Source organism: Leopardus geoffroyi, chromosome A2 (genome assembly GCF_018350155.1).
Source record: "Leopardus geoffroyi isolate Oge1 chromosome A2, O.geoffroyi_Oge1_pat1.0, whole genome shotgun sequence".
NCBI classification, from domain to species: Eukaryota; Metazoa; Chordata; class Mammalia; order Carnivora; family Felidae; genus Leopardus; species Leopardus geoffroyi.
The window spans coordinates 46,673,559-46,698,226 of NC_059331.1; the positions used below are offsets into that span (position 1 = coordinate 46,673,559).

At 40.7% G+C, this 24,668-nt stretch overlaps 1 protein-coding gene and 1 long non-coding RNA gene across 7 annotated transcripts in view; one reads left to right on the forward strand and one right to left on the reverse strand.

The window, feature by feature from the left end:
- ITPR1 (inositol 1,4,5-trisphosphate receptor type 1) overlaps nt 1-24,668 on the forward strand; it is a 328,400-nt gene that overhangs the window by 150,295 nt on the left and 153,437 nt on the right. For all 6 annotated transcript variants that reach the window (XM_045493609.1, XM_045493610.1, XM_045493612.1 and 3 more), the window contains 13 exons: nt 2,243-2,342; nt 3,764-3,924; nt 4,424-4,565; nt 6,499-6,657; nt 9,018-9,190; nt 10,394-10,513; nt 12,044-12,238; nt 15,058-15,309; nt 16,204-16,345; nt 17,432-17,585; nt 18,586-18,773; nt 21,900-22,038; nt 22,712-22,766. In XM_045493609.1, coding sequence (XP_045349565.1) covers nt 2,243-2,342; nt 3,764-3,924; nt 4,424-4,565; nt 6,499-6,657; nt 9,018-9,190; nt 10,394-10,513; nt 12,044-12,238; nt 15,058-15,309; nt 16,204-16,345; nt 17,432-17,585; nt 18,586-18,773; nt 21,900-22,038; nt 22,712-22,766 — 1,980 coding nt within the window. The remainder of the gene's footprint in view (nt 1-2,242; nt 2,343-3,763; nt 3,925-4,423; nt 4,566-6,498; nt 6,658-9,017; nt 9,191-10,393; nt 10,514-12,043; nt 12,239-15,057; nt 15,310-16,203; nt 16,346-17,431; nt 17,586-18,585; nt 18,774-21,899; nt 22,039-22,711; nt 22,767-24,668) is intronic.
- LOC123605917 lies at nt 12,173-24,571 on the reverse strand. The gene is made up of 3 exons (XR_006716002.1): nt 23,977-24,571; nt 12,558-12,613; nt 12,173-12,275 (listed from the first exon to the last, which is right to left on the reverse strand). It is a non-coding gene; the product is annotated as an uncharacterized LOC123605917 (long non-coding RNA).

The following is a 24,668-nucleotide window of genomic DNA, read 5'->3' on the forward strand; positions in this document are numbered from 1 at the left end:
TATACTGAATAAGATAATAAAATTCCAGTATATGTAAAATAGATTTCTTAGATGAACACTGGGAGAGCACCCAACTTTGTGACTGCTTTTGTAATTGTCCTGATACCATGACTTTTGAGTTAAGGATTGGGAATGAGACTTGGGATGAATTGATAGAACACCCTTTTGTGTCTCAAATATAATTTGACATAGAACTTTACAGAAGGTAATCATCCAATTAAAGCTAAGCTCCAGGCTTTGGTTATATTTTGAAATTCAGAGAATTAGTCCATGTCACTCAGACAAAAAAGAATTGGCACATCTCTGTCAGGTTTCTTCTTCATGTTGTTTGATGTATATTCATTCTAGTTAAATATCACTATGGTTGCCCTTACTTAGAATATTCAGGACAGGTATAATGAACAAAAGCGGAAGGCAGAGAGTGTGTACTAAAGATAGATGTCTGGTTTGATGCCCCTTGCCCCCACCTCTTTTCCATGTCTCTACCGTTGCTCTAAATTCCTCTTAATGCAAATATCTTCTTTGGTCCCTTGTCTGCCCGAGCCCCAACAGTGTTTAAAGTTCCAATTCAAGTTTTCTGTATCAGAAAATGTCCATGACTTTGTGTAGCCTCAATGATGTCCTCCTCTAAAAGTGCTTCAGTGCGTACCTTGACTGTCTCCCAACTTAATGCTTTTTCATTTGCATTTCATGTTACTTACTATTGTTTGGTGTTCATTGGTCTTGTCTCACTGATGGGGTGGATTCCTGATGCAAAAATGATGCCACTATTTCAACTACTTCCTTAAAGCAAAATTGGAAAATATTGTAAAGTTATCCATGTCCATTGTAAAGCCACAAAAATGTGTTAACATCATGGAGAGCAAAGAAGCATTATAAAGATTATGTAAAATTTAACCATTCAGATATAAACACTGTTAACATTAGGGTTTATGTAGTTTTAGACAAGTCTCTGGGCATGCAGAATACCTCTGTATAATTTGTCATTAATAAAAATTATAAGCTATTTTTAACAATTTTTCACTGAATGATATGTTCTGTACATATTTCCACATAAGTATCGATTGTGATCTTTTTTAAATAACTTTTTAGTATTCCACTGCATGCACGATAATTAGCTAGTCTGTTATTGAGACATTGGATTGTTTAGTTTTTTACTACCGTAAATAATGCCTTGTTGAACATACTTACGCCCCAGTTTGTACTTGGGTTGTCATCTCTTAGGTGAACTATCTAAAAATGAGATTGCTAGTTGAAAAGATTTTTATTTGGCGAACATTTTATTTGTTTTACAAAGTGCCAGACTCCCTTCTAGAGTTTAACTTGTTGACACTGTCACCGTGAGTGCGGGGAGAGGTCATTTCCCTAAACTCTTGTAAATACTGGGTTATGTCGGTCTCTTAAGATCTTTGGAAGACATTCAGTAAAAAGATGCGTAGTTTTTATTTGTGTAAATTGTATATTAAGGAAATTAAATGTATACTTGCAAGTTTATTGGCAGTTTATATTGCTTTATTAAATTACTGGCTGATGTCATTGTCTTATTTTCCTTTCCACTTTTCCCATTTTTTCTTACTGATTTAAAGATCTCTTTATATATGCAGATTAATTACTTTTTTATGCTTTGTGTTATTCTTTTATTTTCCCAAGTTGTCCTTTTTCTTTCAACTTTGTTCATGATGGTTTTTTTTTTTTTTTTTTTTTTTGCTTTATGGAAGATGAAAAATGTAAACAATATTATAAGATGTATCCATCTTTTACTTTTAAAATTGATGAATCTTGTATGTTGCTGTGTGCTTCAAAGGCCTTCCTTACCACAAGATTATTAAATATTGGCTCAGATTTTATCCTGGTAATTTTACTTTTTTGCTTCATGGATCCATAGGAAAATTTCATGCATTGCTCTATCATTTCTCATGATATGCATTAATATATAGTCAATAAATAGTTTTTGTTACTCTGTCTCATGCTCCGTTCTGGGATATTCATTCACAGGAGTGATCTTACATTTAGAAATACAGCATATCACAATGTTAGAATCATTATGAATGATTTTTTATTGTAAATACATTAAAACGTATTTTGGTGTGCATTCATTTGTGCCTCGGTTTATATTGTCTAGTGTGTGTAGCAGGAAACCATTTTGGTATCCCGTTTTATTTTGATAGAATATATTCTAGGCCAGTGGCTTTAGAGAACCTAAAAATTCCTGTCACCCAAACCCTTTTATTTTTCCCCCCAGAAACTCCTATGTCCGACTCAGACACCTTTGCACTAATACCTGGGTTCATAGCACAAATATCCCAATCGACAAGGAAGAAGAAAAACCTGTAATGCTGAAAGTAAGTTCTGGAACTTGGCTGCCTCCTTTGGTCTTGTGCTCCCTAATGAAAGGGCTCCTTTGAGGACACATTGGGGAGGAGGGAGCTGCATTTTGTTGCTTTGGCCAGAGGTAGTCATGGACAGACTTGAATGCAGTGAAAGAATTCTCTCCAAGGGACTTGGCTAAAGCAAGCCTAGGCTTTTTTAAATAACCAGAACCTTTTATTCCATGGCTTTTGCCCTAAAGGTTGAGCAATTGTCTGGATTTCATGTCTGTTTGAAGGATGATTTTGGCTGGGGGAGTGTTTGCTTGTGCCTTGAGGCACATCACATACCTAGTTGGTTTTCCCCAATCTTTATTATTTCTTTCTCTCTGTCTTTAAATAGACACTTTTATTTTTTTGGAAGTTCTCTTAGCCCCTTTAATTTCTCTCCCTCAAGCCCACCTCTCCTTCCCTACCTTCTCTAGGGTCATAAAACATAAAAACACAAACAAAGGGATTTTGTTTTGAAAAAGTCAAATGATACTCTTAGTTTGTTTTTTTTTAGTGATGGGGGAGGTTACTGGAATTTTTTTTTCTATTTTTATGAACATTTTCAAGTGTATATAGAAAAGTTAAAAGATTGGTACAGTGTCTGCCCATATGATACTCTGAGTCAATAATTATTTTGCTGATTTGTTTTTTCCCTATGTATTTGCTTACTTATTTTTATTTGTTAAAAAAAATTAGTGTTTGTTTATTTTTGAGAGAGAGCGTAAGCAGAGGAAGGGCAGAGAGAGAGGGAAACACAGAATCCGAAGCAAGCTCCAGGCTCTGAGCTGTCTGCACAGAACCCAACTCGGACTCAAACTCATGAAATGTGAGATCATAACCTGAAGTTGGATGGTTAACCAACTGAGCCACGTAGTCTCCCGCCTATTTATTTATTTTTAAATGTTTTATTTTGAAAGAGAGCACGTGTGTGCATGCACACGCACAAGTCGGGGAGGCTCAGAGAGGCAGGGAGCAGGGAGAGAGAATCCCAAACAGGCCCCGAATGTGAGGCTCATTCTCAGGAACCAAGAGATCTTGATCTGAGCTGAAATCAAGATTCACATGCTTAACCCACTGAGCCACTCAGGCACACCTCCGTATGTGTTTATAAACATGTTTTACAATTGTTAACAGTCTTAACATGCTTCTTTTCACAAATGAAGGTGTAAAATGATATCAGAGCCCCCTTTCTGCCTCCTTCTTTCCCACGGTAACAATCTCTAGAGGTAACAACTGTTAATGATTTGAGGTACTTCCTTTCATATGTTTTTCTGTGTCTAGTTGATTCTTACTGCGAGATAGCTCCAGCTACTTGGATTGCCCAGTGTCACATAAATAGTGTTTTGATTAATGTTTTACTGTCTCAGTCCAAGAGACAATCCCATAAAGACCATTTTGCTTTGCAGATTGGCACCTCCCCTGTGAAGGAGGATAAGGAAGCATTTGCCATAGTTCCGGTTTCTCCTGCTGAGGTTCGGGACCTGGATTTTGCCAATGACGCCAGCAAGGTGCTGGGCTCTATAGCTGGGAAGCTGGAGAAAGGCACCATCACTCAGAATGAAAGAAGGTAAGGGCTTCACGTAAGAACCAGACATACTCAACTTCACCCACTGTGGAGCTCTTAAATCTGTTGTTTGCAGAAAGAGAAAATGCCAACTCTGAACAGCTTTGTGTGAGAGGGTCAGGCCTTAACATTTATATGTGGCTTTAACTTGTGATTTTCAAGAACCACACTCACTTGTTTGAAAGTCTCTAAAAGTGTAAAGACCTTTTTCTCCGTCTCTAGTTTGGCCTCTAGAACTTTCTAATAAATGATAGGGGCCACAGTTACTCTGACGTAAAATTTGAAGGCTCATATTTTGTGAAGGTGTTTATCCTTTTGTGGACAATAATGTGTTGTGTGTATTTTACTCTTTTTGGTCATTGGTCCTCACTTTTGAGGAAATTGGGAAGAAAGGACTTGTTTGCGTTTAAGTGTCTCATTAGGCCTGGGTCTTTCAAGGTAAAGTTTTCAACCTGTTACACGTCGAACATTTACCATCTCTAATAGCTTCTTTGCTCTCAAGGTCTGTAACCAAGCTGCTGGAAGACTTGGTTTACTTTGTCACTGGTGGCACTAACTCTGGTCAAGATGTGCTTGAAGTGGTCTTCTCCAAGCCTAACAGAGAACGGCAGAAGCTGATGAGAGAACAGAATATCCTCAAGCAGGTCTGTGAGATGCAACATATTGGGATCTCTGTAAGAAATCAGTGGGATCACTGCTCTTACAGAGGGACATGACTGGTTCCCACCTGGAAGGCTTGATCAGCTGACTTTTGAAGAAAACAGATTTGATTTTATAGAGCAGTTCTAAGTTCATAACAGTAATGCATGGAAAGCACAGAGTTCACGTATACCTCCTCCTTCTACATATGCATAGCCTCACCTATCATTAATATCCTCCGCTGTAGTGATACATTTGTTACAATTGCTGAACGTACATTGACACATCATAATTTCCCCAAATCTAGAGTTGACATTAGGGTTCACTCTTGGTGGTATGCATTCTCTGGATTTAGGCAAATGTATAATAACATATCCATCATGATAGATTCATACAGAGTATTGTCACTGACCTAAAAACTTTCTGTACACTGCCTGTTCATCCCTCCCTGCCCTCAACCCCTGGCAGCCACCGATCCTTTTATTGCCTCCATCGTTTTGCCTTTTCCAGAATGTCATGTGGTTGAAATCATACAGTATGTAGCCTTTCTCTCACTTAATAATATGCATCTAAGGTTCCTCTGTGTCTTTTCATGGCTTCATAGCTCAGTTAATTTTTTTTTTTAATGTTTATTTGCTTTTGAGAGAGAGAGAGAGAGAGAGAGAGAGAGAGAGAGAGAGAGAGGGAGGGAGACAGACAGAATCTGAAGCAGTCTCCAGGCTCTGAGCTGATGGCACAGAGCCCGATGCAGGGCTCGAAGTCACTAAATGCGAGATCATGACCTAAGCCGAAGCTGGATACTTAACCAACTGAGCCACCCAGGCTTTCATAGCTCAGTTAAATTGACAACACACTTGTTGAATGTCAGCATGTAACAATTCACCTGTTAGGAACTCCAAGAAGAGTTCAGTTGACAACTGTATTTTCATCAAAAATAATAATAAGTGCCATGTGTTCTTAATGTTATTTCATAGGACTGGAAAATTTGGAGGATTTGGTAAACTCAGGCCTGTATAAGCTCTTACAGGGACCTCCATAATCAACACAAGATCTTACCACAAAGAATGAGTAATGGCTTATAGGACATATATAGATGGTATTATCTGGTATAAATTTAAGTAAGCTGGTGTAAAGACAAATTGTAGGGAGGTAAGTGACAAGGGTGGATGAAGTGCACAGAAATGCATACTATATAGTTCTCTAAAGCTGTCAGAGATGGGGGTGTACGCTTGGCATAGAAATTCCTGGCCACTAGAACCCAAAGAAAAATATATTAGTTACAACTCCTACAGTTCTCCATAGGAACTTGGGATTTGAGAACACTTTTTCCTGTTGGTTGATGAAAGACAAAATTTATTAACACTTCATCATGTTTCAGCACGGTTTTCTAGTCCAAGAAGAAATTATGTCCAGCTGTTTCAGGTGATGACCTCCCAGATTAGATTGGCTCAATGCCAATGCTCATTTCTACAATAACAATTCCTTGAGGGGCCAAAATGATCAGATTCCGTGGCAGAAGCCTTTGCTGAGCACTATATTTATGCAACTGACAGTTTTTAATCTTTTATCCTGAGCACTCCCTTGTGAGCTGGGTAGTGTTCTTTCCATTTTACTCCTGAGAAAACCAAAGGTTACCTTGACTGTGTTCTATACCACTAGGGAATAATGCAGGTGAATGATTTCAGCCTAGAATCTGCTGATTGCAGAGTCCGCACTCTTAACCACAGCCCTACACACTGTACTGGGAAGTGTTTGAGGACCAGTTAGGTCCAGGTGGACTGTGGTGAGTGGGTGTACAATTTTCAGGTTACTGACATTGATGTAGAGAGAGTGGCCTGTGTAGTGCTGCCTCCCAGGAGGTTCTATTGGTTTGCGACAGAGGACTAGCCATTAACACACTAAATGGTGACGGTGTTTATTCTTCCTTCTCACAACCAGATCTTCAAATTGTTACAAGCCCCGTTCACAGACTGTGGCGATGGCCCAATGCTGCGGCTCGAGGAGCTTGGGGACCAGCGGCATGCTCCTTTCAGACATATCTGTCGGCTCTGCTACAGGGTCCTGAGACACTCTCAGCAAGACTACAGGAAAAACCAGGTTGGGATTTAGGATTGATGGGAAGTGATGGGCAGTTTTGTCCCTGAAGTTCACTTACTTGCCTCATGAGTTCTAAGTGTTAAATCTGTAATTACTTAATGGCTAGAGAATAGTTCATTAGGTTTGTGTGTAGAAAGGAAATAGATTTTTTGCAAGCCTGAGAAGAAGATACATTCTAGAGTCCTTAAGAAGGGATACCCAAGAAGTCCCCTTCTGCAGCCACCTTTCAGTGAGATTTTTTTTTTAATTTTTTTTTTCCAACGTTTTTATTTATTTTTGGGACAGAGAGAGACAGAGCATGAACGGGGGAGGGGCAGAGAGAGAGAGGGAGACACAGAATCGGAAACAGGCTCCAGGCTCCGAGCCATCAGCCCAGAGCCCGATGCGGGGCTCGAACTCACGGACCGCGAGATCGTGACCTGGCTGAAGTCGGACGCTTAACCGACTGCACCACCCAGGCGCCCCGAGATTTTTTTTTTTGATACTGTTAGTACATTTCTAGTATTTTTTATTATGGCACGTTATCTTAAAAATCAGGGAAATGATTGCATGTGTTTATATTAAAGCAAGAGTGGAATCTTCTTGCTCCCTTCCATATCTTCCATCTGTGCTGGTAACTTTCTCTTTATCTTGGTTGTGGCTCATGTTTTATGGTATTCTAAGTTCTTATCTGTGTCATGACACTGTATATAGTGTCCTCATGAGATAAACTTTCTAACCTCTCTGGGGTCTCCCATCAATTTGCCATTCTAAGGAAACCTGGAAACTGTGTTGCCACACTTAGTAGTTCTCGGCTGGGAGTAATTTTGTCCCCCAGGAAATACTTGGCAATATCTGGAGACCTTTTTGAGTGTCACAACTTGGGCGGGATGGGGCAAGGGGGCATCTGGTGGGTAGAAGCCACGGATGCTATTGAATATCCAGTAATGCACAAGACATCCCCCAACAACGAACAGTTACCCAACCCAGAAAGTCAGTAGTGCTGAGGCTGAGAAGTCTTGTACTGCATTGAATTAGTGTAGGTGCACAGATGATGCTTATCATAACCTTGACTCCTCCTCTCTGCATTGTGTTACAAAAGGCTTTTGTTTGTAAACTTTGGACTGCCACCACATCTGGCCTTTAAATTTAAACTTCTCTCTGTAATGAAAATTGTTCTGTTCTGTCATGAAGAAAGTGTTAAACTTCAGCAGTGCTCTCAAGTATTAGATATAACCTTGTTAGCAAGTATAAGCTTTTGACTTAGCCTTTGCTATTATCTAAATAGAAGGTATCATATACCTATGATGCTTTGTTCATTAGCCTGGACAGGTTGCCTTTGGGTGCTCTGGTTACTTTAATTCTGCCAGTGCATTAAAACCATACTCAAATAGTGCCAAAGAGATTTTTGTTCTGTTCCTCTCTGCCATCTTCCAATGAGGATACATCAGAGCCTCTAGAGTGTACTAGCACATTTCGCTTATACATGAAAAGGCCAAACCAGTCCCACCTGTTGCTGCTACATTGAATGTCTTTGCTTGTTGTTATGGATTGTCTGCCACCCAGCAGCAGTCTGTCCCTGAAGGCTGATTAATTACGAAACATGCATCCTTACTGAGTATGGGCTGAAAAGTGACCAGTGTCCACTGTAAACACCCTGAGTAGTTTTTAGGATTTGGGAATTAATTTTGAAACATTAAACCAAGTTTAAAGTGCTGTTTGAACTTTGAGTCTGTCTTAGGCAGGAAACGTCTCTGAATAGAAACAAATACCGACAAGAGATTTCCCTGACTTCTCATATAATTTTTATGGAATGTCATGCCTGCTCCCCAAAGAGAGAAGCCAGCGATGTTTTTATGCGTTCTGTGAATATGATTGACTGGCTTAGGTATTCCTCACTTGATTCTGCTCCCCATTGACTATGCAAATGTATTTTCACCCCAGATAAAGAAAACAAAATAGGGTGGTACTGTTCTAAACATCTAGGTAGGCTTAAGTATGTTTATTCAGCAGCACAGAGCAATAAGGCACAGTTAAGTCCTCTTGAATTAGCAATAAAATCACAGCTGAAAAACAGCTTTTGACCTTTTAGAAAAATAAGTCACCACATTAATATTTATACTGTGCACTTGATAAAATGCCCATCTGTACATAGAGGGTAATTTGCTTAATTACATTTGTGTGGCGGGTTTAGTAAAACCAAGGGTGTGAGGGAGTTTGCAGCTGTTGACCTAGATGAGAAAGTTGTAGAAAGGTACCTCACTAGGATTTCCCTTATGAACAGTCCTTCTCACTAGGGAAGGTTGCTGCTTTGCTTAGTTTGGGGTTAACCTTAAAATCTTCTGTTCTCCCTGCTTGACCTCCCTTTTCATCCTTAAAAGGAGTACATAGCCAAGCAGTTTGGCTTTATGCAGAAGCAGATTGGCTATGATGTGTTGGCCGAAGACACCATCACCGCCCTGCTTCACAATAACCGAAAACTCCTGGAAAAACACATCACCGCCGCTGAGATCGACACGTTTGTCAGTCTGGTGCGAAAGAACAGGGAGCCCAGGTGAGGTGGAAGTGGGTCTGATCCACCGAAGGTGTCTGTGCCTTGAAGATGCAGGCATTGAGCTAGTCAGGGTGCTTTTGGCGAGGTTTCCTTTGGAGGGCTGCCAGTGACAGATTTCGGTTAGGCTGGTCTGGAGAGGCTCTTGGGTGAGTAGTGGAAAGAACACGGTGGTGGGATAGACCCATAGTGGAATCCTAGTTCTGCACTTGGCCAGCTGGGTGACTTTCTCTTTCCGCTTGAGCTTTAATTTTCTTCTATGCTAAATGGGTGTTTATGAAAATTGAATGAGAATAAATACACGTGAAGTGCCTGGCACTTGGTAGACGCACAGGAAATCACAGTGATGGCCATTTATTCACAGTTTAGCACCCCTAATTATCACTTAGTACACCTCCCCCAAGTGTCATCAGTAAGAGTCTTTTGCAAACTTAGTTGTCACTTGAGTGTTTCTATTTTACATTACAGTTCTGTCATTTCTCATTCACATAGATCTCCCCCCCCCTTCCTCTTTTCTTCTCCTCATTAAGATCTACAGCATTTCAGAAGCAGTGGAAAGTAGTTTATAATATAGGTATGGTGAATGGTCACACTGAGATACAATGAGAGCTGATAGTGTTGTTATAAAGTGACTCCTCCACCCCATAAAGATGAAGAATGTTCCATGGAGCATTCTCATGTTCAGGGAATCAACTAAATAAGCACTTGACATGTATTATTGCATTTAATCCTCAGGACAGTCCTACAAGGTTTTACGTTACCCTCTCCTGAAGATGAGAAAAGCGAGGTTAAGACATATTCCCGTGTAACACTGCATATCAGAATATCACTAATGAGAACAGGGATTCCAACTTGGGCCCTCAGGCCTCAGAGCCTTTCCTCACCTCTCTGGTCCTCCTCCATCTCCACCATTTCTTCCTTATGCAAACGTCTTCCTTGTCTTGTTTGTTTCATTTTAATCTCATCATCTGTTCATCTGCCCTGGCCCTTGCCATCTTTTTTCTTTTTCTCCTTTCTTGATTTCTTCTCTTACCGCAACCGGGTTTCTGCTGGTGCTGTAGACACTGGCACCAAAACCTAAAATGTCTCTAGTTTCTTGTGTCGAAGATATGTTGGGTCTGTCCGCTTGAGGAGGAGTCTGGCTCCGAGAGCCAAACCTCTACGTGGCTGCAGAAAACATTTCGTTTGCTTTCTCTTTCTCCATAGATTCTTAGATTACCTCTCCGACCTCTGTGTTTCCATGAACAAATCGATCCCGGTGACCCAGGAACTGATATGTAAAGCTGTGCTGAATCCAACCAATGCCGACATCCTGATTGAGACCAAGTGAGTGGGGGCTATTGGGGTTGAAGATACAGACGAGGAAGGGATTTAGATGGAGAATGTATGGTCCAGTGGATGTCTGCACTCTAGGATAATAGAACTTAACACTTTGATTTCTTTAGACTTGGTCTGAAGTCAGATGAGCTGGCATGGGATCTTGCTTATGCAAAGGTCTTTGATGGGGGAATTCAGTTTACCTTTAGAGTGGCCTCTGTACATAGGTATCACTTTGCACACTGGTTTATTTATTTATTTTTGAATATATTTATTTTTTTAATACATTTTTTAAAGTTTTATTTTGAGAAAGGCAAGCAGGGGAGGGACAGAGAGAGAGAGGGAGAATCCCAAGAAGGCTCCACACTGTCAGCACAGAGCCTGATGTGGGACTTGAACTCACAAAATTGTGAAATCATGACCCGAGCTGAAATCAGCAGACGCTTAGCCATCTGAGCCACCCATGCGCCCCCTTGCACATTGGCTTAAAAATAATGTGAATTCACCAGAGAGCATTTTGCACATACTTGATTTAATGTTAAGAGTTTAAAGTTCTTTGGGTAGGATCACCAGTTTTAAAAGTTAAAGGAGATAATTCAATGGTGATGTTAGGTCACTGTAGGAAAGAGCTTTTTAATTATCACTGTTGAAAATGTGTTTAGTGGTACATAAAAATTTTGGTAATAATAGTGATTGATTTTTTATCAGGGGAACAGTTTTCCTGATAAGTACAGTACTAGTAATAGGGCCAGTGTTTAGAAAACAAAACAAAACCCAAAACTGAATTATGCCCTGAGCTCTAGTGGGGTTGGTTTGTTTGTTGCTTTTTTTGTTTAGTTGTTTTTTTGGTTTTTTTTTTTTGCTTCTCATAACTTAATTTTGGGTTTGGGCTAATGCAACCTCTCAGCATTTTGGCATTTGGGCCTGAATAACTGTTAATCATGATGGACTATCTGTGTGTTTAGCAGCATCCTTGGCTTCTACCCACTAGATGTTCATTGTACCCCTCCCACTCAGTTGGGACAAACAAAAATGTTAAAACGTTTGCAGACATTGCCCAGTGTCTCCTGGGGAGGGTGCAGGGCAGACAAAATCACCTGCTTGAGCACCACTGGAATAAAGTATATGAAGAAGTTCAAGTTTGGCTCTTTGTGATTTTGCCATTGAGGGGCAAAAAAAAAAAGGTTATCTATGTGTTTTTATGCTAAAAGTTTTTTATGTTTTTTTGTTTTTTTTATTTTTTTTTTTAATTTTGAGAGACAGAACCTGAGTGGAGGAGGGGCAGAAAGAGACAGGGAGACACAGAATCGAAGCAGGCTGCAGGCTCTGAGCTGTCAGCACACAGCCCAGTGCGGAGCTCAAACCCACAAACTGCGAGATCATGACCTGACCCAAAGTCGGCTGCCTCACCAGCTAAGCCACCCAGGCACCCCTATGCTGAAAGTGAAGCTAGATTTCAATATATTGCTAGAGTTGATCTTAGATTAGCAAGTATTGCTAACATAAGGAGTTTTCACTACTCCTCCTCTTATTTTCCAGGCTGGTTCTTTCTCGTTTTGAATTTGAGGGTGTTTCTACTGGAGAGAATGCTCTGGAAGCAGGAGAAGATGAGGAAGAGGTGTGGCTCTTTTGGAGGGACAGCAACAAGGAGATTCGCAGCAAAAGTGTCCGGGAACTGGCCCAAGATGCCAAAGAAGGGCAGAAGGAGGACCGCGATGTTCTCAGCTACTACAGGTGATGGAGAGTCCCGCTGGGCTCAGTTCAGGCTGCCCTGGAGGGAATTGATGAGGAATTTACTGCTTGCTTATTGATTGCTCCACACAATCACATGTTGTCACCTATCTAGCAAAAAGATGTAGATTTTAGGATTTGGGCGTGTAAGGTTTCATTGGTACTTAGGTAGTAAATTGATTCCTGGACGTGGCCAAGTAGGGAAAACAGTGAGTGCTTGCATCGGCCCCTCATTACTATTTGTCCTTAACAGAATAATAGCATACAGGCGCATATCATGTGGTCACATTGCTTGTGTTCAAATCCTGACCTTTCTACTTACTAGGTTTTTTTGCCTTTGGCCAAGTCATATACCTCTTCATGCCCCAGCTCCTTTATCTGCAAAATAGAGACAGTAGTGCCAACCTCATAGAATTTTGCAGACAGAGCTAGAACATGAATACATGTATTCATACATGTGTGTATGTTTATACACACACATAACACATATGTCTTTCTATATCTGTACAAATATTTTTTTTGAGCGTGGGAGCAAGTACAAGTTGGGGAGGGGCAGAGAAAGAGGGAGAGAGAATCCCAAGCAGGCTCTGCACCATCAGCACAGTTTCACGTGGGGTTCGAACTCACAAACCATGAGATCACGACCTGAGCCTAAGTTAAGAGTCGGATGGTTAACCGACTGAGCCACCCAGGTGCCCCTGTACAAATACAGAATAAAACCATGAGTCCCGTCCCCATCTGTACTTCCAGTTCCTTTCTCACACCATAGTGTTGTTATAGCTTTCACCTTTCCGTATTGATAACTTACTCTTGAGAGAAACCTGGCTGGCCTTTTACCTGGTGTGCATCCTTGTTTGCTCACTCTCCACCTCTGCCGGTTACCTCATCTGGCCCTAGGGTCTCCTGGGTCCCAGCTTTAAGATCTGCTGGTCCTGCCACCTCAAGGGAAGGCAGTGGAAAGGAAATGAAGGGGCAAGAGAGCCAAGGAAAACTTTTCAAAGAATAGAGAAGCAAAGATGGAAAAGTGCTTAGGGCATTTTTTAACAAGTAAAACTTTGCAGCTACAGTGCCCTTTGATAGCTCCTGTGTTCTCTTCCCTCCCATTCATGCATGTAGTGTATACCCTCCTACATTCTCTGTGTTTCTGTTTTACTACATTTGTATGTATTCATAAAAAATATATAGCATTGGGGCGCCTGGGTGGCGCAGTCGGTTAAGCGTCCGACTTTAGCCAGGTCACGATCTCGCGGTCCATGAGTTCGAGCCCCGCGTCGGGCTCTGGGCTGATGGCTCAGAGCCTGGAGCCTGTTTCCGATTCTGTTTCTCCTTCTCTCTCTGCCCCTCCCCCGTTCATGCTCTGTCTCTCTCTGTCCCAAAAATAAATAAACGTTGGAAAAAAAAATTAAAAAAAAATATATAGCATTTTGCCAGTTCTTAGGACTATATGTAAATGGTACTGTACTTGTCTCATTTATCCTGTATTGTTTCTGAAATGTGCTCATGTTAATGGTGGTAGATCTGTTTCTCTAATTTCAACTTCTGGATGGCATTCCCTTTTATTATGCCATGTTTTCGTTGCTCTTCCATCATATGCCACAATTTAGTTTTTCATGTCAGGGGACCTCCTTATTCAAAAGGTATGCGTATGAGTGAGAGTTTGTCTTTCCTATTAGGAGTGGAATTGTTGAATTGGCAAGTTTTACTGAGCGATCCTAGATTGGGTATTGTGGTGCACACTCACATCAGTTGTGAGTGAGAACTTTGTTTCTCCTGGTGTTTGCTACCTGTGAATATTGTGATGCTTTTTACTCTTTGGTAATTTTATAAGCATGAAATAGAATCATATTTTAATCTGTATCCACTGAAATCTAGTGAGATTGAGAACATTTTCAACTCATGGTTATCAATAATAAATAGGATTTTGGATTCATAAGTCAGTATTGGCCACATTGGAAGCTTACAGCTTTTTGATTTCACATTACAAGTTGTTTTTTCTTTTAATGTCTGATGTATCTTCTCCTGAGGGTGAATGGGAAAGGGTACTTCTATGGTCCAGTTCAGAAGGTGACAAAGATCACATGTAGTTGGATGAGGAAGAAAACAAAACAGTTTGAGGAGTCCCCTACTTTGCACGACATGTTTTTCACGTAGAAGTCGAAGAGTAGGCTGATATGAGATAAGATCCAAAGAGGATGATAAAATTTCTATGAGATTCAGTATGGGAGATGATGTTTAACATTTTCTACATGGTCTTTAATGTACTGTATAAAAAAACAGCTGAGGAAATAGACAACAATTTTAAATATAACATTTCCCCCCCTTTTTTTTCATAAAACAAACAAGGACAAAATGGAATCAAGTAGTCACATAATTACTCCAACTCAGCAGGGTGGACTTGTATGACTGGTGGTAAAGCCTGAACAGTTTCTTCATTTGCTTGGTACACAGGCAATTTAAGGGTGTCTATGTATAAGATCAGGTGGCCAAATGTCACTCCTGTGAAAGTTGGGGATATTCAAATGGTCTTGCTGTGTGTTGCCATTCATCCTCAATAATTTCTCTTGTTTTAAATGTTTTATTATATATTTTGAGAAAGAGAGACAGAGCGTGAGCAGGGGAGGGGCAGAGAGAGAGGGAGACACAGAATCCGAAGCAGGCTACAGACTCTGAGCTGTCACTACAGAGCCTAACATGGGGCTTGAACTCACGGGCCGTGAGATGATGGACCTGAGCCAAAGTTGGACATTTAACTGACAGTGCCACCAAGGCACCCCTTTGCTCAATGATTTCTGATTTCTTCACATAACTTTTCTTTTTTTCAGGTATCAGTTGAACCTTTTTGCTAGGATGTGTCTAGACCGCCAGTACCTGGCCATCAATGAAATATCAGGCCAGCTGGATGTAGATCTCATTCTCCGCTGCATGTCTGATGAGAACCTGCCCTATGACCTGAGGGCATCCTTCTGCCGCCTCATGCTTCATATGCACGTGGACCGAGATCCCCAGGAACAAGTCACTCCCGTGAAATATGCCCGCCTCTGGTCTGAGATTCCCTCGGAGATCGCCATTGATGAGTGAGCCTGCTGCTTTAAAACTTCATTAATGTTTTGTGTCACTGTAGACCACTTATGGTCAAGTTCAGTCTAGTTAAAGCATAGATGAAAGGTGAAGTGTATTTTTTTTTCAAGAATGCAAAAGATGGCATACTTCTATTTTTTATGTCTTGTCTTTTTTTTTGTAATTCAACAAATACTTGTCTCTGTGTCAGCCTTAACTAATGTATCAGTGAACAAACCAAAACACTATCTGTACACTAGTTGGGGAAAAAAGATATAAACAAGATAAATGATTACATGTCTTAGTGATACTTGCTAAGGAGGAGAAATAAATTAAGGACAGAGGATAGGAGAGGGGATTTTGGAGAGGGGATGTTGGCTTTGTGGCTGAGCAGCTGGGGAAGGCTCAACAGGGAAGATACTGAACTTTTTTTTGTTAAATTTTTTTAAATGTTTATTTTTGGCAGAGTGTGAGCAAGGGAAGGGCAGAGAGAGAGGGAGACACAGAATCTGAAGCAGACTCCAGGCTCTGAGCTGTCAGCACAGAGCCTGATAGAGGGCTCCAACTCACAAACCGCAAGATCATGATCTCAACCGAAGTCAGACGCTCAACCGAGCCACCCAGGGGCCCCAGGATCTTGAACTTTTATTTCATTTTTTTTGTGTTTTTTTCCCAATATTTATTTATTTTGGAGAGTGAGAGAGACAGAGTGCAAACGGGGGAGGGGCAGAGAGAGGGAGGCACAGAATCCAAAGCAGGTTCCATCCAGGCTCTGGAGCTGTCAGCACAGAGCCCAATGCAGGACTTGAACCCATGAACCATGAGATCGTGACCTGAGCTGAAGTCAGGCTCTTAACCGACTGAGCCACCCAGGCGCCCCTGATTTCCTTTTCTTTCTCTTTTCCTTTTAGCTATGATAGTAGCGGAGCTTCCAAAGATGAAATTAAGGAGAGGTTTGCTCAGACCATGGAATTTGTGGAGGAGTATTTAAGAGATGTGGTTTGTCAGAGGTTTCCTTTCTCTGATAAGGAGAAAAATAAGCTTACATTTGAGGTAATTCACGATGAAATAATCTATATGTTTTACCTGCTTTTCATTGGTCATTTTTCTCTGGGATAAATAGAAAATATTTTAGCATGTGGTGATTTCTGTGATGATACTCCGGTTTTGTAATAAAAGGGAATTGAGCTCAATTTTGTTCCACAAGAAAATAGAATGAATACCAGTCGCTTGACTTACTGGTAGTTATACTGGTAGAATAAATATCCAGGGTTAATTGAATCACATAAAATGATAGAACATTATATATACTCTGTACGTGATCTTAAAAACAACAGGAAAGAAACAGACTATGCTAGGGATCCATCATAGATTAATCATTTGAGGGACACAAATCCTTATTACCTTTGACTTAAAATGTTTCTTTTTGAGACCAGTTTTCCTCTTGAGGAGTCTATTTCCAAGGATTGCAATATTGTTTTCTGTGTCCTGTTGGGCTGCAACGTGGCTTGCCCTGCAGTATCTTATTTATTTATTTACTTACTTACTTATTTTTAATTTTTAAATTTTAAAAAAATTTACATCCAAATTAGTTAGCATATAGTGCAACAATGATTTCAGGAGTAGATTCTTTAGTGCCCCTTACCCATTTATCCCATCCTCCCCCTCCCAAAACCCCTCCCGTAACCCTTAGTTTGTTCTCCATATTTATGAGTCTCTTCTGTTTTGTCCCCCTCCCTGTTTTTATATTATTTTTGTTTCCCTTCCCTTATGTTCATCTGTTTTGTCTCTTAAAGTCCTCATATGAGTGAAGTCATGTGATTTTTGTCTTTCTCTGACTGACTAATTTCACTTAGCATAATATCCTCCAGTTCCATCTACACTCCACAGATGATTATGTCCGTTTTTTATCAACTAGTTATTAAAACAGATCAGTAGCTTTGCAGGTTTTTGTTTCTTATTTTTTTCTCCTTAGGAAACAAAGTGGAATTTGATCAGAAATGCAAGCAAAATATATGTCTCCTCTTACCATAAGAAGGGTCAGAATCAGACATTTATAAATTAGCACAAAATGGAACTAAAGGATGCAGTTGACCTAATACCATCTCTCTCTCACTCTCTCTCGTTTTAATATAATAGGTTGTAAATTTAGCTAGGAATCTCATCTACTTTGGTTTCTACAACTTCTCTGACCTTCTACGATTGACCAAAATTCTCCTGGCCATACTGGACTGTGTGCATGTGACGACCATCTTTCCCATTAGTAAGATGGCGAAAGGAGAAGAGAATAAAGGTAAGAATGTCATGGCAAAGTGGAGAAGTGATATTTGCTGGCACCTGCACACCAGGGACATGCCCTCCCAGCCTCTTCTGTTACTACTCTTGTCATGTTTCCCTGTGATGTCCTGTCCTTTTCTTCTTGACTTTTCATTGTGGACGTTTTTGAACAAAAAAGCTGAAAGGATAGCACAGCTGATACCAATACATATGAGTCCTTGATTATTCACATTTTGCTCTGTTTCCTTCATATATAAGTCTATCTGTATTTCTCCTTAGGAAATTTTGCAAAACCATTTGAAAGTTACCTAACAAATTGAATGCTTATCTCTTAAGAACACATGTCCTATCCTTGTCTTCATTGTATCATGAGGCATTCAATGATGATATTAGTATATGATGAAATAAAATCCTGGCTTGTATCTGAGTATTGTATTTCCAGTCTGTGAATAGATAACTCCGCTTTTATATGTTTATTTTTTCTTCTGCTTTAGGTACCTACTATGTACTCACATATGGATAATTGTTGACCTTGTCTCTATAGCTAGAACAGAAAAATACTGTGTTAAATCCTGTGCTCAATCATTTCACATATATTTCACCATTTCATCCTCTGAGCTCCTTTAGTCTCATTTTATAGATGAAGAAACTGAGCCTCAGAGGTAATCCTGCGTACTTGAGATCAGTGTTTGTAGCAGCACTCAATTTGTGCCTCTTTAGCTCCTGTGCCCCTAATTTTGTGGGTAGCAACAAGCATGTGCTAGGTGACCAGTAAAATTTGGCAGGCGAATTAATATACCAAAGTGCTCCTTTATGGATTTCAAAGCCCATCTGTTTTCTGCTACTCTTTTTCCCCCGTATTTTTGATGGGTATTAACCCTTTCCAGTTCCTTGGATCCTGAGAACGTGTTGGGACAGATTTGTTAAATATGTTTAGAGTTGTGCTCCTTGTCAGGTGCCTCAGAGTACTCTCCCGGAGTGTTGTCATGACTGGGGTCTGTCCTGGCCCTTCCTAGGAAGTAATGTAATGCGGTCCATCCATGGGGTTGGAGAGCTGATGACCCAGGTGGTGCTCCGCGGAGGAGGCTTTTTACCCATGACTCCTATGGCTGCTGCCCCTGAAGGCAACGTGAAGCAGACAGAGCCAGAGAAGGAGGATATCATGGTCATGGACACCAAGTTGAAGATCATTGAAATACTCCAGGTAACCGTCTCAGCCAGAGGTGGTGGGGACAGAATGTACTTCATAGGGCTACCATTTTGGATTGTGTCCCTCCTTTTATAAAGCCCTAGACTTTCTGGGAAGAGAGTGGAAGCAAATTCTTAGCTCATTGTTAAGTGCCATTTATGAACCAGCTGTCTTCATCCTTTTGTCATCTCATACCCCTCCCCAGTGTGCCCTTTTCCTGCCAGCCATGACACAACTTTCTCTAGTTACCTTAGCTTTCCATCACCATTGGCCTCTAGGTCTGCCCCCAAGATGCTCCCTTTGCTTAGAACTCACATAGGTATTCTTCTACATAAAGACAGATTTCTTGCTTATTTATTGCTCACAACTCAGCTTAAGGTTCAATTAACTGCCTCCCTCCCTTTTTCATTCATTCATTAATTCTTTCATTCATTCAGTATTTATTGAAATTGATTCTGTGCCAAGTACTTTTAAGCATTTGAGATCCAGGGCTGAACAGCATATATTAATTTCCTGTTTCTAAAGAGCCTACATATTGGTAAGAGTCATAGGCATATTAAACAACAGGTATGCTATGTCAGATAGTGGTAAGTGGTAAGGATGCTAAAATATAAGAGGGTCAGGATGGTTTGGAGGCCACCAGAATGTGGGGCCAGGGATATTTCTTTCGATGGGGTTGTCAGACAGGGCCTCTCTAGTAAGGGAACATGATCAGAGACCTGAATGAAGTGAGGAACCTAATATGTGAGTATCTAGGAAAATTCTCTGAGGCAGAGGGAATAACAGTGAGAAGACCCTGAGGTGGGAGTACACTTGGCAAATTTTGGAATAGGTTGGGTTCAAGAGGGAATGGAAGAAGATGAATCAGGGAGAGTAGGTACAAAACTCTTTGAGGAGATTTGGTATAAAGATGTATAGAAAAGTGGGGAAGTGACTGAAGGGTGATTGTTGGTGACAGGAAGTTTTTGTTGTAATAAGTTTTAAGTTGGGAGATTATAGCAAGTTTGTATCCTGAATGGAATGGTCAGGTAGAGAGGGACAAGTTGTTGACACAGGAGAGAGAGGATAATTGTAGGAGTAAACTCCCTACATGGGCAAAATGAGGTCCGGGAGCCAGTCTCCTGAAGATAGGGTTTGATCTTAGGTATGAAAACCCTCCTGATCTCATGACATTCTGTGTTTTCCTCTTTCTGTTCATACATTGTTTTTATTCATCAACAGAATTATTTGTTCCTTAGTGAATAGAAGACTGTTAGCACTTCTTTTTCCCATGCTGCCTAATCCCAACCCCAGAACATGTAGTAGATGATTATAAATGTTTGTAGACTTAATTTGTCTCTTGAGTCTGAATCACATTTTATCAGTAGTTTGAAAACATCCATTAGAGTCCTCAAATATTTAAGGCTGTAGAGAATGACTTAGGAAGGAACCTCATTGAACTTATGCCTGAACAAAAGTTGTGGAGGACTTCTTAGGCCGTGGATTATGTATCCCTCTACTTTCTGCCCCATCCCTGCTCACACCCTGTCTTTCTCAAAGAAAAAAAAAAAAAAAAAAAAAAGAAGAAGTGATGTGTTGTAAAACTTGATGATACCTTGAGGTCCTCTCACTGTAGCCATCTGAGAACAGACAGCAGTTGGTTGGTGGATTCATTGTTTCATCAAATGCTTACTGACCCTCTCCCATATGCAAGGTGCTTTGCCGGGCACTGGCAGGAATGCACAGATGATTTGGGCAGGGACTGTATCCACCAGGGATTATATAGTCTAAGAGGAAAATAAGATGTGGTGAAGCTGTGTCTTCATGCAAATAAAACTGTGAGGAATGTGTTCTCTTGGGACACAAGGGTGGGTCATGGGATCTCATTTGGTAAGCACCAGAGAAGGTTTTTACAGAAGAGGTAGGATCTTAACTCTGCTTTTAACCCTGAAAAGGATTTGTAGTATAGAAACAAGGGGACCTTCTCAAGTCCCCTTGAACTTGGAGCATGTCAGACCAGAGCATGATATCACATGGACCAGTAACAACTCTCCTTGGGCAAGGACGTAGAGTGTATGGAGCTTGTCAGAAATAAGATTGGAAAGGAGGAGCAGACCAGGTTCTGAGCCCTCTGGGTGCCTAAGCACTCCAGGTGCCTAAAATGCCAGGATTTTATTCTGTGGTGAGCCTTTGAGAGTTTTTATGTAGGGGACTGACCTAAGAATAGGCCCCTTTGGGAGCTGGATCTGCTTTGGCAAGGCAGGAGATCATGAAGATATGAGCAAGGATAAATGATAGGAAAGATCCAGGAGACTTGGTAGAGGTGGAGCCAACAGGACATCGTCACTGATGAGATGTGTGTATCAGAGAGGGAGGGTTAGATTGACTGAGGTTGATTCAGGATGAGAGAACCCAGGCAGGACTGACATTGTTAGTTTTATACAATACTGAGTTGGAGACTCTGGAAAGAAACCAAATGGGGTATCCAGTAGTAAGTAGGAAACCATGACCCAAGACCTTGGAAAGCAAGCCTAGGTAGTATAGTCTGGGAGAAGTGTATGTCCTGGGATTGAGTAAGGTCACCAGGGTCTTGAACTTTGATTTTCTATTCTTTTCTTTTTTTTTTTTTTTCAATATTTATTTATTTTTTGAGAGCGAGAGAGACAGAGTGCAAGCAGGGGAGGGGCAGAGAGAATGAAGAGGGAACCCAAGGGTAGTATATAAATCAAAGGAAACCATCAGAAATGAAAAAGACAAACCAAGCTAATTTCTAGTAGTAAAAACATTTTTCTCTCTTAATTTTTTAAAAGCAAAGTGGCCAACGTCACCGTTCTCATAGACCAGAGTTGGGATTTAATACTTGCAAAAAATAATGTTTTATAGAGGATGGAGTAAGTAGTGATTAATTGTTCTGATTATTAAATTAATTATCGGGATGCTGAAGTTTAGATGCAAAGGTGCTGCAGACAGATTTGATAGACCCCATGGCAGTCTGTTGTTGAAGTAACTGTTGAAGTCTAAGCCAAATATTTGGTTCCCTTAATGCTTAAGGTAATTGATGCAGCAGATACCAGACCCAGCCAGAGTGCGGTGGGTTGGCACAGTGTTACAGGTGGTATGCTAATGTAACCAATCTGTTTCCATTTCCACTTGAACCTTTAGTTTATTTTGAATGTGAGGTTGGATTATAGGATCTCCTGCCTCCTGTGTATATTTAAGCGAGAATTTGATGAAAGCAATTCCCAGACTTCGGAAACATCCTCTGGAGGCAGCAGCCAAGAGGGGCCAAGTAACGTACCAGGTTAGTGATTTCAGAATGGGATTTCAGCCATAGAATGGGATGTGGGACTAATAAAAACTGGGGATTCAAACAGTACACACTACAAAAGGTAAAATGTGAATATTTTGAATATTACTGTAATTTAGAACAAAATCCTAGGAGTTACCCTTTTTGGGCAGAGGAATAATTAAAAGAGTTCAGATCTCTTCTGGGTTAGGTCTTCTTTCCTTCCATCTTGGAGTGTCTTAATCATAGGACCGCTAAGTGGTTGTGTTGTGGTTACAGAAATGCCAAAAAAACAAAACATAACCCTCTAAGAAAATTTATTGTCCACCAGCAGCTTTTACTCATGATGGAAGTTTTCCCCTGCCCAGAAAATAGTGGTGAAGAATAAGGGGTAGTAGACATAATCCCACCTATCAAGGCCTGAGCTTCCTTGGCACAAGGTCATCACTCTGCTCTACTAAGGGGATCATGAGTGGGTAGGAAATTGGCAGAAATGTGGAACATCGCACACCGGAGCCGCTGGACAGTGTGATCTGAGTTGATGTGGCTTCACAGGTTTGCAATATAAGATTCTGGAAGACTTGAGGTTAACCTATGGGCAGGGGCAAGTCTATTTTTGGGAAAGTTCACCAACATCCTGTTTTTCTAGACCTTTCTGCGCCTGAAGCTGTGTTCTCTAAATTTTCAGGTACTCTTGACTTTGAACATATTGAAGAGCAAGCAGAAGGCATCTTTGGAGGAAGGAAAGTATATTTTCAGTGTTCAGTTTTGTGGGTGGTTCTGGTTGGGAAGCTTCTTTCATATAGCTTTGAAAGGCTCTTTCCTTCATTCTTCTAGGAAATGCTTAGTCTTTGGGTTTAGGTTATTTTACGGCTATCTTTGTAACTTTTAGTGCTCAGGTCAGAATGATACTAGGCTCTGGGTGTGTGTGTGTGTGTGTGTGTGTGTGTGTGTGTGTGTGTGTGTGTGTGTGTGTGTTTCCTGCCTAGGATAGAAAGAATGTAAGTAGGTTTCCACAAATACACATATGCTAGGATTTCTTTAATGGTGAAAAACAGGGTTGAAAGAAAAAAGGAGATAGAAAACAGAGTGAGGTTAACAAGATCATGTCCTTCTGCTGTTGATGGACCGACATTTTTATCCGTTGGCTCTTTAGAGCCCATGCAACAACAACAGCAACAAAAATATACCTGTCCCTAACATTAAATTAATGTGTGATTTCCTTTTTTAAAAGAGTGGGTTACTCATTGTTGATTGAGATCTAAATACCTATCAGATTTGAATAGCTGTAAGCTTATATAAATACCTTATGCACCTAGTTCTTTTAACATATACCCTTGATTCAGTTATCTATTGCTGTATAATAAACTACTTCAGAAATTTAATGGATTAAAAAAATAAGCCTTTTATTGCTTCTCACAATTCAATGGCTTGACTGGAGCTAAGCTGGCTATTTCGTCTGCTGGTCACTGTTCAGTGTATTGTAAAACTGTGGTGGTCTGGTGACTGGGGCTAGTACACCCAAGGTGCTTTACTCACATTTCTGGCTCTCTAAGGCTGGGACGTCTCTTTCTCCCTCCCTTCCTCTCTCTCTACGCATGACTGTCTTAGGCTTCTTCACAGCGTGGTGACTGGCTCTAAGAGCAAAGTTCCCAACAGGATAGGCCAACAGTGTACAACACTAATTAAGCCTCTGCTTGTAGCATGTTGCTGATGTCCTATTGGTCAAAGCAAGTCACATGGCTGAGCCCACTGTCAATGTGGGAGGAGCCTACATAAGGGTCTATTTTGTTGGGGGCCACCAATGTTAACGTTCTACCCCAGCGCTTAATGTAAAGCCTTTGAATTTTGAGTTAGTAATATTACTGACTGTGATGAAAGATCTTGTTTTTCGGAAACAGAGTGTGTTGAGTTCAGTATGATGACACTCCTTTGTGCTGTCTTGTATCTCACCTTTCCTGATATTGACAGAGCAGTGACACTGTCTTCACTCCTCTTTTGGAGGATGTAGCACAAATAGAGTATTTTCCTGGGAGATCCTCTCTGCTTTTCCTGCTAGCCTGCACACATGAAGGTTCCTGAGATGGTGAACACAATATAGGCACTGATGTAATAATTGAATGGCAGTGCTCAGTTCTGCAGTAGAATGCCATTTGATCCAGTACATGGTCATTAATTCTTTCTTTACGGAAATAACACACAGTTATCACAGATACTGAGATAACCCCTGACAATTTGCTTTTAATCCGTTTGAAGAACACTCTTCAAAGTGCGGTCTTCAGACTGCTTGCTACCAGTTTGTGACATGGTAAGTCCAGATCATGGGAGTAATCATTTTGGGTACTTTTATGGCAGCTAGACCCTGCCACAGCCTCCAAGTGCCTGATCAGTGGGCCTGGTATAGACTAAGACATCATTTAGCTGTAAAGTTAAAGTAAAAGAAGCTGGTGCTTTACCACAGGTGTTTTGGTAGGTGCTAAGTTACAGCCTCTTAAATAAAAAATAAAACTTCTCATTAGAAGAAACACAACGGTGTGCCATTCTCAAACCATAGATAAGACCCCACAGAAGAACACTCACAGAGTCAGAAATATGGATAAAAAGTCAATTCCTGTCACTGGGGGAAGGTAGGGACTTTGGCTTAG